Below are 14,544 nucleotides of genomic sequence, written 5' to 3'. Positions count from 1 at the left end.
CGATACTTTATATATCTCTACCGAAGCGAATTTTCCAGGATGCAACATGAAGTACATATAATTTTATGGAATTATAATTTAATAATTTAAGCCAAATTTCTCAATACTCTATCAAATGATCCATGTTGATTTCCTCAATTATAGATCATTTTTTAGGCATTTAAATACCATAATAGCATCAAAATGGATTGATCAAACTCGGTGAATTTTCTCATCGAGATACAAAATGGATTGATGTTATTTTCCCTCTCAAGTCATGAAGTTTCTAATTGTGCTTTAAATGCTTAGATGCTATATAATGTATCACAATCTGAGGAAGGTTTAAAAAACTTCAACTTGCTTTGATATAATCAGTATTTAGGTGCCAACAGTAACGATCATGAGCCCGAGCCAAACGCTACTGCTGGTATGGACTGTGATCGGGTGGATTCCTCTGGAACCGAACAGGAAGCAAGCGACGGGGAAGCCGATGCTGCCATTTTCGACCATGAAGCAATGTTGGACGACGCTGCGTGAAGCGAAGGTTTAGAATTGGCCGATGCTGCTCGTGTGGATCATGTAATGGTGAGAGCACGAACTCCAGCCAAAATAGCAGGTCGACTTCCACAATTTGGCCAATGCGTACAGCTGCGTGCGTGATGAAGCTCCCGTTTCTTGACCTTCCTAGTCATGAGTTGTCCGCCCCGCCCAGTTCCATGAACAGGTCAGTGAATCAATTCGCAATGTCCCGAGTGTGGATGTTGATATGTCATTGAATGATTTTGCTGGTTTGGACAATGAATCTGGGATGGTTTTAAAAGCAGCTTGCAGGTGTGGAAATTCCCTTGGTTTAACGGTTGATGATCTTAAGGGAGCAGATTGCTGCACTTTAATTGTTTGTTTCAATGCCTCAAAGGAACATAGTGCAGTTATTGTCAATATGCTTAGATCTTTATGTAATATGGAACATTGTAAGAAATACAATCTGCTGTATTTATTTGATATGCATGTTATTGCCTTATTTCCAAACTCAGCATTTTGTTTATTACGTAACTCTTATTGCTCATCTTTTTGTATTGGAACAATCAAGTTGTAACTTCTAAACTTGGTGCAATTTATGTTGAAAGCCTCTTCAATGGAAAAATTTTATTCAAGATATTTTGTAACAATATTTTTAATACTATGGACAGATTGGAATATTTTGCAAGATTTGTCTTAGATAATATTTAGGAGTTTCTTACCTCTTGATCTTTTACTCCCACTACCAAAAACTTGATGTTTCCTATTGTGAATATTCAACAGCTTAAAAAAAAATCTTATAATTTTGTGACGGTTTAAACCACTGGAGATTTAGGCTTCATTTGGGACGGCTTTCTTTCTGCTTCTTAAAGTAGTTTTTTAGTACAACAAATAAAATTTTTATAATATAAAATTGCTTTAAGAAGCAGTAAGAAAGCCGTCCCAAACGAAGCCTCAATGGTGGTTTAAACTGCCACTTCTAGCAGTTGTTTTAATTGTTGGTAAAACTAGCGCTACAATTTTTCTTTCTCAGTGGTTGCAAAACCTGCGAAATCGTTTGCAGCAAATAACAATGATGACGATTTTGCACCGAATTCGTGACCTCTGGAAATTTTTTTGTGGTGGTTGTAGATTAAATTAAATGTTGTGAAATCCATTTTTTAGTAGCTTTTTAGCTACTTTCAGTAAATTTATATGCTAAGAAATTGTTTTTTATAGTAGCTTTCAAAATAGTTACTTTTTTCTCACATATTTATAGAAAGTTGCAGTTTTCCCAAACAATTCCTTAGAGAATATTAAAGAAGAGGGAAAAGACAGAATAACTGCTCTAAAAACATGTTATCTACAATAAGTTCGGACTTCCTGACTCTCTCCCTTTGAGTCTACAATGACTTTTTCAACAACTGTAATTCATATTATACGCTCGCTCAATTTCTCTAATTTTTTTTTAGCTTTAAAAAACAAAAAAAAACAAAAAACAAAAAACAAAAACAAAACAAAAATAGCTAGAGCAATCCTAGGGGTGTCAATTTTTGACACGACCCGAAACCCGATCCGGAAAAATCCGGGTTCGGGTCGACGCGTTTGTGAAACGGGTTGGGTCGGGTTCAAGAAATCGACCCGTTTCAAAAATCGGGTTAGGTTCGGGTTGACCCTGGAACCCGAAAATGACCAGAAAATGGTCCATGCCCGCATCGACTTCCCGGCTGCACGTGTTACTCAACGCGTCAAGTCGCGTCTCTTCTCCGTTAGCGAGTCGTGACGCGTGCCCGCTGTCGCTGTGGCAGCACGTCTCTTCGGGTTCAGTCATGACGTGTGTCGATTGCCCGCTGGCCGCTGTCGCGGTGCCTCCTGGTCTACTCGCGCCCTGTCGCTAAGTTCCTGCGTGTCGCTTAGGGCTTTGTCAGTTCAACATTAGCGACGCTGCTGCCGCACTACTGCTTCGAGCCTTCCCTGATGTCGCCTCTGCAGCTGCGCGCGCCGCTACTGGTGCTTCGCCGTCGGCCAAATCTCGTAAAACCGGGTTGGGTCGTGTCAACGGGGCAACCCGCGCAGGTTGGGTCCGGGTTGAGATAGCCGACCCGTTTGCAAAAACGGGTTGGGTTCGGGTTGACCCGTTTAGAACCGGGTCAACTCAGGTTCAACCCAAACCTGACCTGTCGACCCGAATTGACACCCCTAAGCAATCCTAAAGTTGTTTTGGGAATATATAAATTATTTTCCCACAAAATATACCATTTTTTTTTACATTAGAAACTATATTTTTTTTTATTTGCTCATACCAGGTCATCTTTTCTTTCTTAAAAACATTGAAAATAATTAAGTAATATTTAATTTTTACGATTTATTTTATGAAGCTCTTATCAGCATAGAATCTAAAAAAGCTTTGATGTACACTATTTTATAATAGATTGCAGAAAATTTAGGCTTCGTTTGGGACGATTTTTTGTTTTATTTTTTAAAGCAGCTTTCGAGTCAGCTTTTCAGTACAAAAAAAGTTACTTTAAGAAGCAGAAAGAAAGCCGTCACAAATAAAACCTTAATCATTACTTTAGGGGTATGAATTATAAATTACAAATTAGGACCCCTAACCAAACTCAACCAATCTTATATTATCATTGAATTCTCAATAATTCACTTTGATTTAATCCCTATGTTTTAAGCCTCAAGCTTATGAGTTTATTTGGGGCAGCTTTCTAATTGGTTTGTTTTTCAAACATCAAATATTTTTTTTTATTTGGCTATCATTTTCTTGTTACTTTTTCATTACTCTCTAAAAATTTAATTGATAGGAAGTTATTTTTCACAACCTTATTTATTAATGAAGTAGCCCGCGTGTTCAATTAAAAAAAATTAATGCACATAGTAGCTTTTTAAAAAGTTGATATTTTTATAACATCTCTACAATCACTTCTACAAAAAGCTATAACCACCCGAAACAAAGCCTATAGCTATGATTGGCGCTGCTTAAACTTTTCTATTTTTACTTTTAGAAGCTCCTTCCTCAACAACAATTTTAAAATTGTTTTGTTTTTTCGAACTTCTTTAAGGCAAAAAAAATAAAATAAAAAAAGTAAAAAAGCTGTCTTCCAAACACATTATTTTTCTACTAACTTGTTTTCTTATCACAAAAGTAATCAAAAAGCTGTCCCAAACGAAGCCAAGTCTAAGCTCGAGAAAAAGTTGGTGGCAAGAGAAAGAGGCCAGATATTTAGCATAGTCCCTCAAAGTATTTTTCTCATTATTCTCAAAGATGGGCGAGTGGAGAGCTCCTATCTAACATACAAAACTAACTTTTTGCCATTTGATTCACTAGAAAATAACTTTAACTTCATTAAACATACAAAAAAGTAACTAATTCGCTGCAAGTTGCCCAATTTTTAAAACCCCCTTCATGACATTAACTGTCAGTTAAAACTAATTGGTGAATAAGAACAAGCATCAATAAGACAACAAAGTAATCCTTGTAGCTTCTTAGTATTCAGAGCTGAAGTCAACTGATCTGACCATTTCAATTGTTCTTTTAGTAGGCTAGTTTTCAATCTACTACCATTTTTTTTCCCTTTCTTTGCTTCTTCATCTTAGCAACTTCATGCAGTGCTAGAGAAAAATATATACATGTATATCATTGCTTAGAAGAGATCATTTGTTATTTTCTGCTTGTTGCTGTCGTATTGCCGGCCTCCATTAGACTATGACTTGCAACTGATCATGGCCAAGCCAAATGGAGGAAGAACAATTGCAGACAGGAGAAATTACTTCATAAATTAGACAAATGGAGGCTCATGTGAATTATCATGTCTTGGTTTGTATAAATTATTTAAACATTATTTTTCTTATAAGATGCCTGAAATTTTTAATTTTGCTATCATATTCAAAGTTAAATTGTTGATTATCAACTATTAGCTTTTTTTTAGGACATTTAGGTCAATTAAGACAGATTCACACACACATCGCATACACAAGACTCGAACTCAAGACCTCTTAGTAGGTAGACTAAGCTCCCAATCAATAGATCAAGATGAGTTATGTCCTCTTTTTTTTTTTTTAATTCATTCCGAAGAGAATGTAATAATACTTGATTGCAAATGTACAGTAATATATAGCTTTGTACAAGTAGCTCCATGTCATATTCTACACACAAGTAGACCAGCTTCTATTTCTTCATCTATTTGAATTCTTATTTTTCTCTCTCTCACTCTCTAGTAGAGAAGAAATTAGCCATGGAGATGAAGTGGAACTGAGCAAATAACCTCTGAAGCAGAAGAATGACAGCAAGATACCTGTTCAAAGAAGAAGCACCCATAGGAGTAAGCGCTGCAGGAATCTTCATTGGTTTTCTTGTGTTCTTCACCATCAAGAAAGGCTGCTTAAGGAAAAAACATCTCAAGAAAGGTTAAATGATATTTTTTTCTCTTTGTTTTTTTTTTTTTTGGTGAAGATTTGTTGTTCTTCTCGTATGAATTGTGGTGATGCTGAATTATGTTGCAGATGTTAATACGATGGAGGTGAGGCGATACCGATTTGATGAACTGAAGAAGGCCACAGATTCATTTAGTGATGAGAGATTGATTGGCTCTGGAGCATTTGGGAATGTTTACAGAGGAGTTTTGGGAGATGAGAAGAGAACAGTTGCCATCAAGAAAGCTCATTCCGAGTCTAATGAGAGTGCGGAGGAATTCAAAAATGGTTAGATTGATGATCCTTTTTTTAATATTTTTTAGTGTTTCTCTATGAAATACTTGCTATGGCTGACAGAATTTGTTTTGTTTGTATCAGAGGTTGAGCTGCTTTCTAGAGTCAAGCATAAGAACCTTGTGGGTTTGGTTGGCTACTGTTCTGAAGCTAGTAAGGATGACTTGAAATTCTTCCTAATTAGTCTATTTCTTAAAACAAAGATTTGGGTGATAATAAACTTTTTCACATGTGTCTTAGGCTTTGTTTGGGACGGCTTTCTTACTGCTTTTTAAAGTAGTTTTTTAGTACAAAAATTAAAGCTGCTTTAAGAAGCAATAAGAAAACCGTCCCAAACAAAGCCTTAGCAAATCTTTCTTTTTCATCCACTTACAAGGAGTTCTACACATTGGCTATCAATTCTTTTTAAATGGATGTTTTTTAACACCATGAAGTATCCTAAAAAATATTCAAACAAATATCAATAAAATTTTAGTAGAAAAATTCTATAAATTGTTAAAGATAACGTCAAAATTGAGGATGAAAAGTTTATTTTTTTCTAAATTTGAAAGATATTGTTTTTTTTTTAAATAAACACTTCAATGGGATCTTCAATGGCATTATGCAGAGCACAAGATATTGGTGTATGAGTATGTCTCACAAGGATGTCTACTCGAATACATTGTTGGTATGACTATCTTCCTCCCAAATTTTCCCCTATTCCTATAAATCAACACATCGCTTAATTTAACCTATCAAAACACTATGTAGGAAAAGAAAGAAACCCTTTAACTTGGCAGCAAAGAGTAAACCTAGCTATTGGATCAGCAAAAGGTGAGTCTTTTTTTGATTAATTTTGTCTTTTTCATTATCTTATAAGCTTAAAGTGAAAGATGTTGAAAGACAGCTTCATTGTTAACTTCTTAATTTCGGTGCTACTATGGTTTAGTTCAGTGGCAGACTATGGTATAGTTCAGAAGGCAAACTGAAGGAGAGAAAATGGCTACTTTGCAACTAAAGAAACTTTCTGCAACAATTATTAATCTATTTTATATAAAAAGAAAACATGAATCAAATAAGGCCCAAGTCTTCAAAACTGTTCTTTTATGCACCATGCTTAAGAAAATTTCTTATGCCAAGCAAATAAAAGAATGATTTATGTGATAGTAATATATGGTACACTGTCCGTCTAACTGTCCTATATTCTTGAATTAGAATTATATGTCTATGTGGAAAAATTATTGTGTGCGGACATTGAATGCACGAAGATATGTCTGCTATCCAATAAGAGAAGGCTGGAGTTGATGATGGATCCTGAGGCCCATGTGTAATTTTTTTCTACTTGCCCTTCTTTTATTGGACGATGCATTCATCTCAGCGTTCGTTGTCCACACAAAATAATATCGTATATGTTAGTATGAATTGATATTTAAATAGGATATATTTGATTGCATTTCAATTAGGATGTATATTTTATTTAATTGCAACTTGTAATTCGAGTGGAAAATAAAATTTAAACTTTTCTTCTCATTGTAGTCTTCTTAACTTTAATTAAATCCTAAATTTCACAAAATCTATCAAATATTTTACTAGAAGCAAGCCAAATTAAACTTCTATCTTGCCAAACAGTTTATAGGATTTACAATATTTTACTAAATCTTTCTTGAATAAAATCTTACTTGCAGCCAAACAACCCCTTAACATGTAGCAGAAACATGGTAACTTTATATAACTTAGTATCAGATGTTATTGCTATATAAAAATACATACATGGAAGTCTAGATAGATATGCTAAGATGAGGATATAGCTTATCATATTTAGGCTTCGTTTGGGACAGCTTATTTCCTGCTTCTTAAAACAGCTTTTTAGTACAAAAATTTTTGTACTAGAAAGCTGCTTTAAAAAGCAGTAAAAAAGTCATCTCAAACGAAGCCTAAGCCTTAGTCATTTAACATGCCATTCGCTCACTGTCTTGATGAACCATAATCTATAATAATTGTCATGGTTGGTTCTGTAGGTGTAGCTCATCTTCATGGAGTTGAACCAAGCATAATACATAGGGATTTGAAGCCCAGCAACATCCTTATTGACGATGAATTTGAGGCCAAGATTTCAGACTTTGGGCTTGTGAAGAAGGGTCCTAATGGTGATGCTTCTCATGTCAGCACACAGGCTAAGGGCACTCCTGGATACATGGATCCTGCTTACTGTTCTAGCCTCCACTTGACTACTTCCAGTGATGTATTCAGCTTTGGAGTCATACTTCTGCAGCTTGTTTCATCAAGGCCTGCACTTGATCATACAAGACGACAATCTGAATACCATATCAGTAATTGGGTAAGTTATACAACTATTTTAACTTCAAATCCATAACATTCTTTGTTTTAGTATTGGTGATTGAATTTTCTTTTATTAAGTATTTGAGATTACTTAGCTTAGTCATACATTGGATTGGCTAAAAATGATGAGAGCATTAGGAACAATTTTGATCCTTCTTTGATCCATAGTCTCTAACAAGTGAGATTAGGGCGATGATTTTGTTGACATTTATTAGTTTATATGCTTTTTCGATCATATAGGTCGTGGCAAATACCATGGTTGAGCAAAATATAATATGGTTGACTTTCATACCACCATCACATTGTTGGGTGAGCTCTTAATGCATAGCACTTGATGATGCTCAAAGGCTATCATATGAGGGGGATATTTGTTAAACCATGACCACATTTTGTTTGATCCAACTTCATATAGTTGAAAAATATATCAGTGTAGACTTACCTGTGATAGAAACCTACCAATAAGTTTTAGCTTAGATTGATCAAGGGCAAATGCAGTAGCGGTATGTGTCCCCACTGGCTCCAACCTGCCCTATTGAGTTGTCCTATTGAGCGACTCAATTTGCTTTTCAACCCCTCTGTATTTTTCTAACTTAGGATCAAAACATTTGTTAAAGAACTATAATGTAAAGGAAGAAATTAAAAACATGCAAGCTTCATAATCTTAGAGAGAACACTAAAGGTATTTTCAACTTGCCATTATTTTTTTGTCGACTTACAACTAGTGTAATCTAGAATAGAGTTTCAAAGAATAAAATTCAATTTTATTTTAGCTTTTAATTTAAAAAAGAGTTTGATTACTAATGCATTAGAAACCATTTTGATTTGCATTCCTTAATATTTTATTTCATTTCATCAGGCTAAGCCGAGCGTAGAAAGAGGAATGGTTGAAGATATACTTGATGTAAGTCTCCAACTTGAACCATGTAACAACAAGATGATGTTAAAAATGGCACAACTTGGCATTAGATGCACTGCTTGGGAGCCAAAGAACAGGCCAACAATTAGGCAAGTTGTGAAAGAGCTAGAAGAAGCTCTATGTCAAGTGACAAAAAGTGTTCAGAGATCATCTTATTCAGAGGAGTCTCAAAGTTTTAGTATTGATAGTGTTTTGTTGCAGAGATTCTATGTTGAAAGTTTTGAAGATATATCTGTAAGGAGCGCTAGCTTGAGGTGTCTTGATGTCACCAATTCATCAAACAACAATGAGGAAGTTGATGGAATATAATTTTTTTTTAAAAGAGAGATGAGCTCAAACGAATATGATTTATTATAAATGTTGTGTGTAAATACTGGCTCTTTCTATAAGATTTATCTTCATTTGACTTCCATGACTCTACAATTTATGAAAGATGTCGGACATCGACGGCATTCAATGTCGGGCATCGATTGTTACCAGACATAGGCATTAGCGAGAAGTGAAAACTATTGGCATCGATAAAGAATGTCGACGACGATTGATGACAAGCTTCAATGATGATTTACAATGAGCATCGGTGATGGTTGATGATAGTCATTAGCAATGTTTGAGGCGACATCAAGTGCTAGTAGTAGAGCTTTGGAATGATTTGAGTCCCATAATGTTCTCCTCAAACCAATCATCCATAAATATGTAGATATAAAGCCTATTTATAGAATTTTCGAGGGGGGTACATTAATCATTTCTATCATAATTATGGGCACTCCATCAAATAATTTAAAGTGATTCTGCTTGGTCATTTGATTTTTTTCTTAAATATCATAAAGCCTTAGCGATGTAGTGCATCATAGGCTTATTACAAGGTTCTTAACAAAGAATTAATTAATACAATTTATGTTGTGAAGACATGCATTGTTTTGTTTTGTGCCCCTTTTGGCTTTGTTGGGTATTGTAAGTTATAGGAGTGTCAATTCGGGTCAAGGAGTTGGGTTTGGGTCGAACCCGTAATTGACCCTACTCTATTCGTGTCAACCCGAGCCCAACCTATTTTTAAAAACGGGTCAGGTTTTCGAACTCAAACCCGACCTGATTCGGGTCTGGGTCGACCCGACCCGACCCGAATGACCCGGGATTGATCCAAAATTGCTAGTTTTCGGGTAAAAAATCGGGTCAATCTTCGATTTTCGGGTAAAAAACGGGTCAATCTCGGGTTTCGGGTCAAATATGAGTTTTCGTGTCAATTTCGAGTTACTGGGTCAACCTGAACCCGACCCGATTTTCAAAACGGGTTGATTTGTTGAACTTGAACCCGACCCGTTTCTGGTCTTGGTTGACCCTAACCCGGATTTTCCGGGTCAGGTTCGGGTCGTGTCAAAAATTGACACCCCTAGTAAGTTATGTAGGAGGTTCAAGAGTATCAATATACATTAAAATGCACATAAGTTTAGCATCATATCACATTATCAAAAGAGAAGATTTTGGAGATCTCATACAAAGTTCAGATGATCATATAACCAATTTTGATATATTTTATGTGAATATTCAAATGCTTTGAGATTACAAAATAACATTATCATTTGTTTTTGATTAGATGAATTTTCTTATGTCAAATAAAACATAAAATTCAGTTTATAACATGAATGATCGATCTCTCAACCCCATAACTAACCTGATTAATATTAAATATTAATAATAAATTCAAAAATATGTTTGAATTATTTTAGAATGCATAAGAACTTATACTTTGACTTTAATGATTATTATAAAAAAAACATTTTAAAAAAAATTATAATTAAATTGTATTTAGAGGGTTTAATTTTCAAATCTTAACAAGATATATTTTAATATGATAAATGCTTGAATTTGTAATGAAGAATTGACATTTTGAATGAAGGCTTCTGAATTTTTTAAAAAATAAAGTTCTAGTTTTTTTTTCGAAGAAACATTCAAGCAAGTTTTAATAGTAATATAAATATTATAAGTTTAATTTTAAAAACAAAATTTGGCTCTATCTAATAAAAGAGGAATAGTATCACAAGCATCTAACATGTTTCAGCTTCCGATCAAGGGTGTTAGAATTATCAATTGAGCAATATTTAAAAGTTCAAATAATGTTTTTAATTAATTTATCTATGATCAAAATTTCATTTTAAGAAAATCAATTTTGAATATATTTGTGGTTATAAAATTTTATTTTTAGCATAGAATACTAAATAAAAAATAAATATATTTACAATCAATATGCAAAAAAATGTTTGAACATATTTGTTTGAATAGAGAATTCTTATGATTGCATAAAAAAAAATGAGAGCATAATTGTTGGATCTTGAATTTCCTATATATGAGCGACACCTTACCCTATTAACAAGTTTAACAAGCTAGAGTGAGAGAATAAAGGGAGGGAAGGGTAAAAGATGTAGCATGTCATATAGATGAAGATAATTAAGTTAAAAGCTCAATTATAAGAGCTAAAACCATAGCCCAAGGAAGATATCAAAGAAAAATGCTAATTAATGAGCCAAGTCAATAACCCAATAATGAGCCCATAATTTTAAATATTTTAAATATAATTAACATTTTATTTGTCATATAGAAGCTTGTATGGTCAGTTATGACATGGTTAGGTAGAGATGAAGCGTTAAAATTTTGGGTGGGTTAAACTTCTCTTTCATGTCCACAAATCCTCTCATTTTTCCTCTATTTTTTTTAAATTAGTCTTGTAATGACTATAAATATGAACTGATATGCATTATAATTTTTAATTTTTAAATGAAATAGTTTTATGGAGAAGTTCTCTTCATTTTCTTGGTACTTGATAGTTTCAAGTGTATCTTTTCTTTGGTGAGATTAGGTAATTATTTTTATTTATCTTATATTATTCATAGATCCTCTTAAACACCTCCTCTAAATAAGTCACAACTTTTTCTTTACTTTATAAGTATCCTCTGAGACCAATAAACTAATAACCAAAATCATAAAACTTTTAAACACTTCCACATAACCATCATCCCAAATAAGAAATACTTGGACTTAATTAGTATTATTCCCTATACTTCAACATTCTCTTAAATTCCACCAAACACTGCCATCAACTCCATATCACAAGTTCACATCCTAATTTAACCTTCCACCATCGTTTGCAGTCATTTATCTCACAAAAAGGTTGCTCTCTAAAGTGATCTTTTGTATCAACCCAAACCAGCCTAAACTAAACTAGTCTTAGCATTTCTATTAATATACCCATTTAAACCCTTCATCATTCCACCATAAAATCGAAGCCACTTCTCTAATATTAAAATAAAGATCCATATCCCTTTCTATCCATTAATTTCACCAAAAGTCTACTCTCCATCATCATATTTGGTATTAGAGCAAATTTGGGAAGAAGTATGCTAGTTAAATGTTTGGACAACTTAGAAGAATTTTCCTATGTTGGACTTGGCTCTAAAATCTTGAGAGTTACTCCAGTAAGTATGAGGTAAGTAAATCCTTCTTATGATATATTTATTTTTTATTAATAACTTGGATATATAATATATTTCATGCAAATCTATGATGCAAGAAAAAAAAATTCAATTAGCAAGCTTTACCAAAAAGCCTAGCTAATATTCTTGTGTGAACCTACCCATAAACTTTTATCTTGAGTGAAAAATCTTAGTAAGGGTGTGCTCTACCTCAAGAAGACTAGAAGATCACCTTGATGCAATAAAAATTTTATGCTATCTTTTTTATTTTTAAGTTAATTGCTTATGATAAAACTAGTTTTTATTTACCAAAATTTGAATAGTTTGTTATCTTAAGAGTTTAGGCTTATAGATCTAGGAAAGTTTTATTCTTGTATTCAAAATTACATGCAGGAAAATATATGTGTATAAAATTTAGTAAATTTGAATTAAAAAAAAACTTTGTCAAAAAGGGCCTAAATCGCTTAAGGAGAGCTTCGAACGTAAGAGGCCTTCATACCCCACTCCTCACCTAAAAGTTCTTTTAACTTAAGATTCATTTTACTTTGACATCTATATTTGAAATTTCTCTCACTCGCCCTCTCTCTCTCTCTCATCTATAACCTTTTCCCCCACATTTCTTTCTTCATATTTTAAAAAAAATCATCTCATGGCACCCAAATAAAATTTTCAAGATCAGATTGAAAATTTGACAGGAATGGTTGATTCCATAGGCCTTAAGATTCATGAATATGAAATTAAGCACAAAGAATTTTTTAAGGAGAATAGAATCCAAATACAATAACTTAAGTATCAAAAGCATGCTATCTTGAGTCATCTACAAAATAATAAAAATAATATCCCACATCCTACCCAAAATCATAATTCTCCTTTAGAAATGATGATTCTTATATAGACCAAGGAGAGATGACAAATCTAATAGAATATAATCCAACTTTTGGAATGGAGGTTGAAGAGATCACCCTCATAAGAATGTTGATGATTTTAATGATACCTTCAAGAGAGTTAAAGTTGAAGCTCCCACATATATGATACTAATGACCCTAATAGATTCCTAGTATGGTTAATCTAAATGGATGACTTTTTTTACTAGAATATAAAGAATGATTACCAAAGAGATTTTTTTTTTTTTTGAGAAAATGAAATTAATTGGACATATTGAACAAATACTGTAGCCAAAGAATATAGCTCGAGAAGACTAATCTTTCTTGGATTGAAATGAATGAGATGTTAAGAACCAAATACTGCCCGAGGCACCATAATATGAAATTATATGGATAGTTATTATTTCTAAAGGAAGATTCTATGCCTTCAATTGAATACCTAAATACCTTTGATGATCAAATTTTTAGGACCGATTGTGGTGATAATGATTGGAAACTGAGCAATAAATTTATCATCAGACTCAGGATGGATATTAAAAATAAAGTAGTGTTATTAGATCCCCAAACCTTAAATAAGCTCTTTCATTATGCTTTATTAGTAGAAATCAAAAGAATTTTACTTCTGTTTTAAGGTCAAGAGGACAAGCCTCCTCCATTTCATCCCATGAATATACTATTAGAACCACACCGGCTACTTGTCTGACCAATTTGCTTAAAAGCTCAGGAGTTCTAAAAATAAGAAAACAATTTGCTTAAATTTCATAAAATGGGTCATTTGAAAAACTAATGTAAAGCCTAAATTCTTTTATTAGAGGAGATTGAGACTCCAATAAATGATAACTTAGAAGAAATTTATGATGATACACCTCTTTCTGACGAGAAGTTGAAATTAATAGGTGATCTCCCAAATCAATGTGATGTGTTGTCTAACTGTAACAAGAAATGAAATAGAGGATTAGAGAAGGAAGAATATTTTTAGTATGTATGCTGTGAGTAATGAGAAAAGGTATAGATTACTTATAGATGGAGGAAGTACAATGAATGTCATCTCAACCCACACCATTACTAAAGCCAATCTTAAGACTAAACCACAATCCAAGCCTTTTCATGTTAGTTTGGTCAACCAAACATCCTTTCCCATCACAAATAGGTGTTTTATTCCCAAAAATATTGGTAGTTATGAAGATCAAGTTTGGTGTGATGTCCTTCCCATCAATATTATTCATATTTTATAAGGTGAACCCTTGTTGTATGACTGATATGTGACTTATTATGGTAGAAAAACACATATTTTCAAACATAATAATAAAACTATTAAACTCTTACCACTTAAATCTATGGAAAAGACACCCATCATAGCACATCATAAAAGAAACTCTGATATGCAACCCACACCCAACCATAAGAATGGTGTTAAATTCTAACTCATTGTTATTGGAAACCTTACTGTTAGGGATAATTTTATCATTCTCAATACTATTTTGAACACCACTATTCTACCTACTTCTATTACCCCAATGATAAAAGTTGTATGATTTAGAACCATTTAAAAAGAATTTGCTTACCTAACCTCCATACATTTGCTAAATGTGTAAGAAGTAACAGCTGATTTTGAAGAAATTCAAATACCTGCTAAGGTTATGCCTCTTATTTTTGAGTTTTGTGATGTTGCACTTGATGACTTGCTCGATACCTTATAGATATATTTAACATGCTATTGACTTAGTCCTAGGTTCCCAGCTTCCCAATCGTCCCCATTAGTAGATGA

General features: G+C 33.4%; 1 protein-coding gene across 1 annotated transcript; it reads left to right on the top strand.

Moving 5' to 3' along the window:
- Positions 1 to 4,998: 4,998 nt before the first annotated feature.
- Positions 4,999 to 8,793, top strand: LOC110098861 (probable serine/threonine-protein kinase PIX13). Its single transcript, XM_028700474.1, has 6 exons — positions 4,999 to 5,187; positions 5,278 to 5,346; positions 5,801 to 5,860; positions 5,944 to 6,006; positions 7,191 to 7,510; positions 8,369 to 8,793. Exons 1-6 carry the CDS (start codon positions 5,001 to 5,003, stop codon positions 8,735 to 8,737), a joined length of 1,068 nt encoding a protein of 355 aa, XP_028556307.1. The 5' UTR covers positions 4,999 to 5,000; the 3' UTR covers positions 8,738 to 8,793.
- The last annotated feature ends 5,751 nt before the right edge of the window (positions 8,794 to 14,544 follow it).

Source organism: Dendrobium catenatum, unplaced genomic scaffold (genome assembly GCF_001605985.2).
Source record: "Dendrobium catenatum unplaced genomic scaffold, ASM160598v2 fragScaff_scaffold_1523, whole genome shotgun sequence".
Lineage (NCBI taxonomy): Eukaryota > Viridiplantae > Streptophyta > Magnoliopsida > Asparagales > Orchidaceae > Dendrobium > Dendrobium catenatum.
The sequence above is the reverse complement of the archived record's forward strand: the minus strand, read 5'-3'. Positions and strand labels throughout refer to the sequence as shown.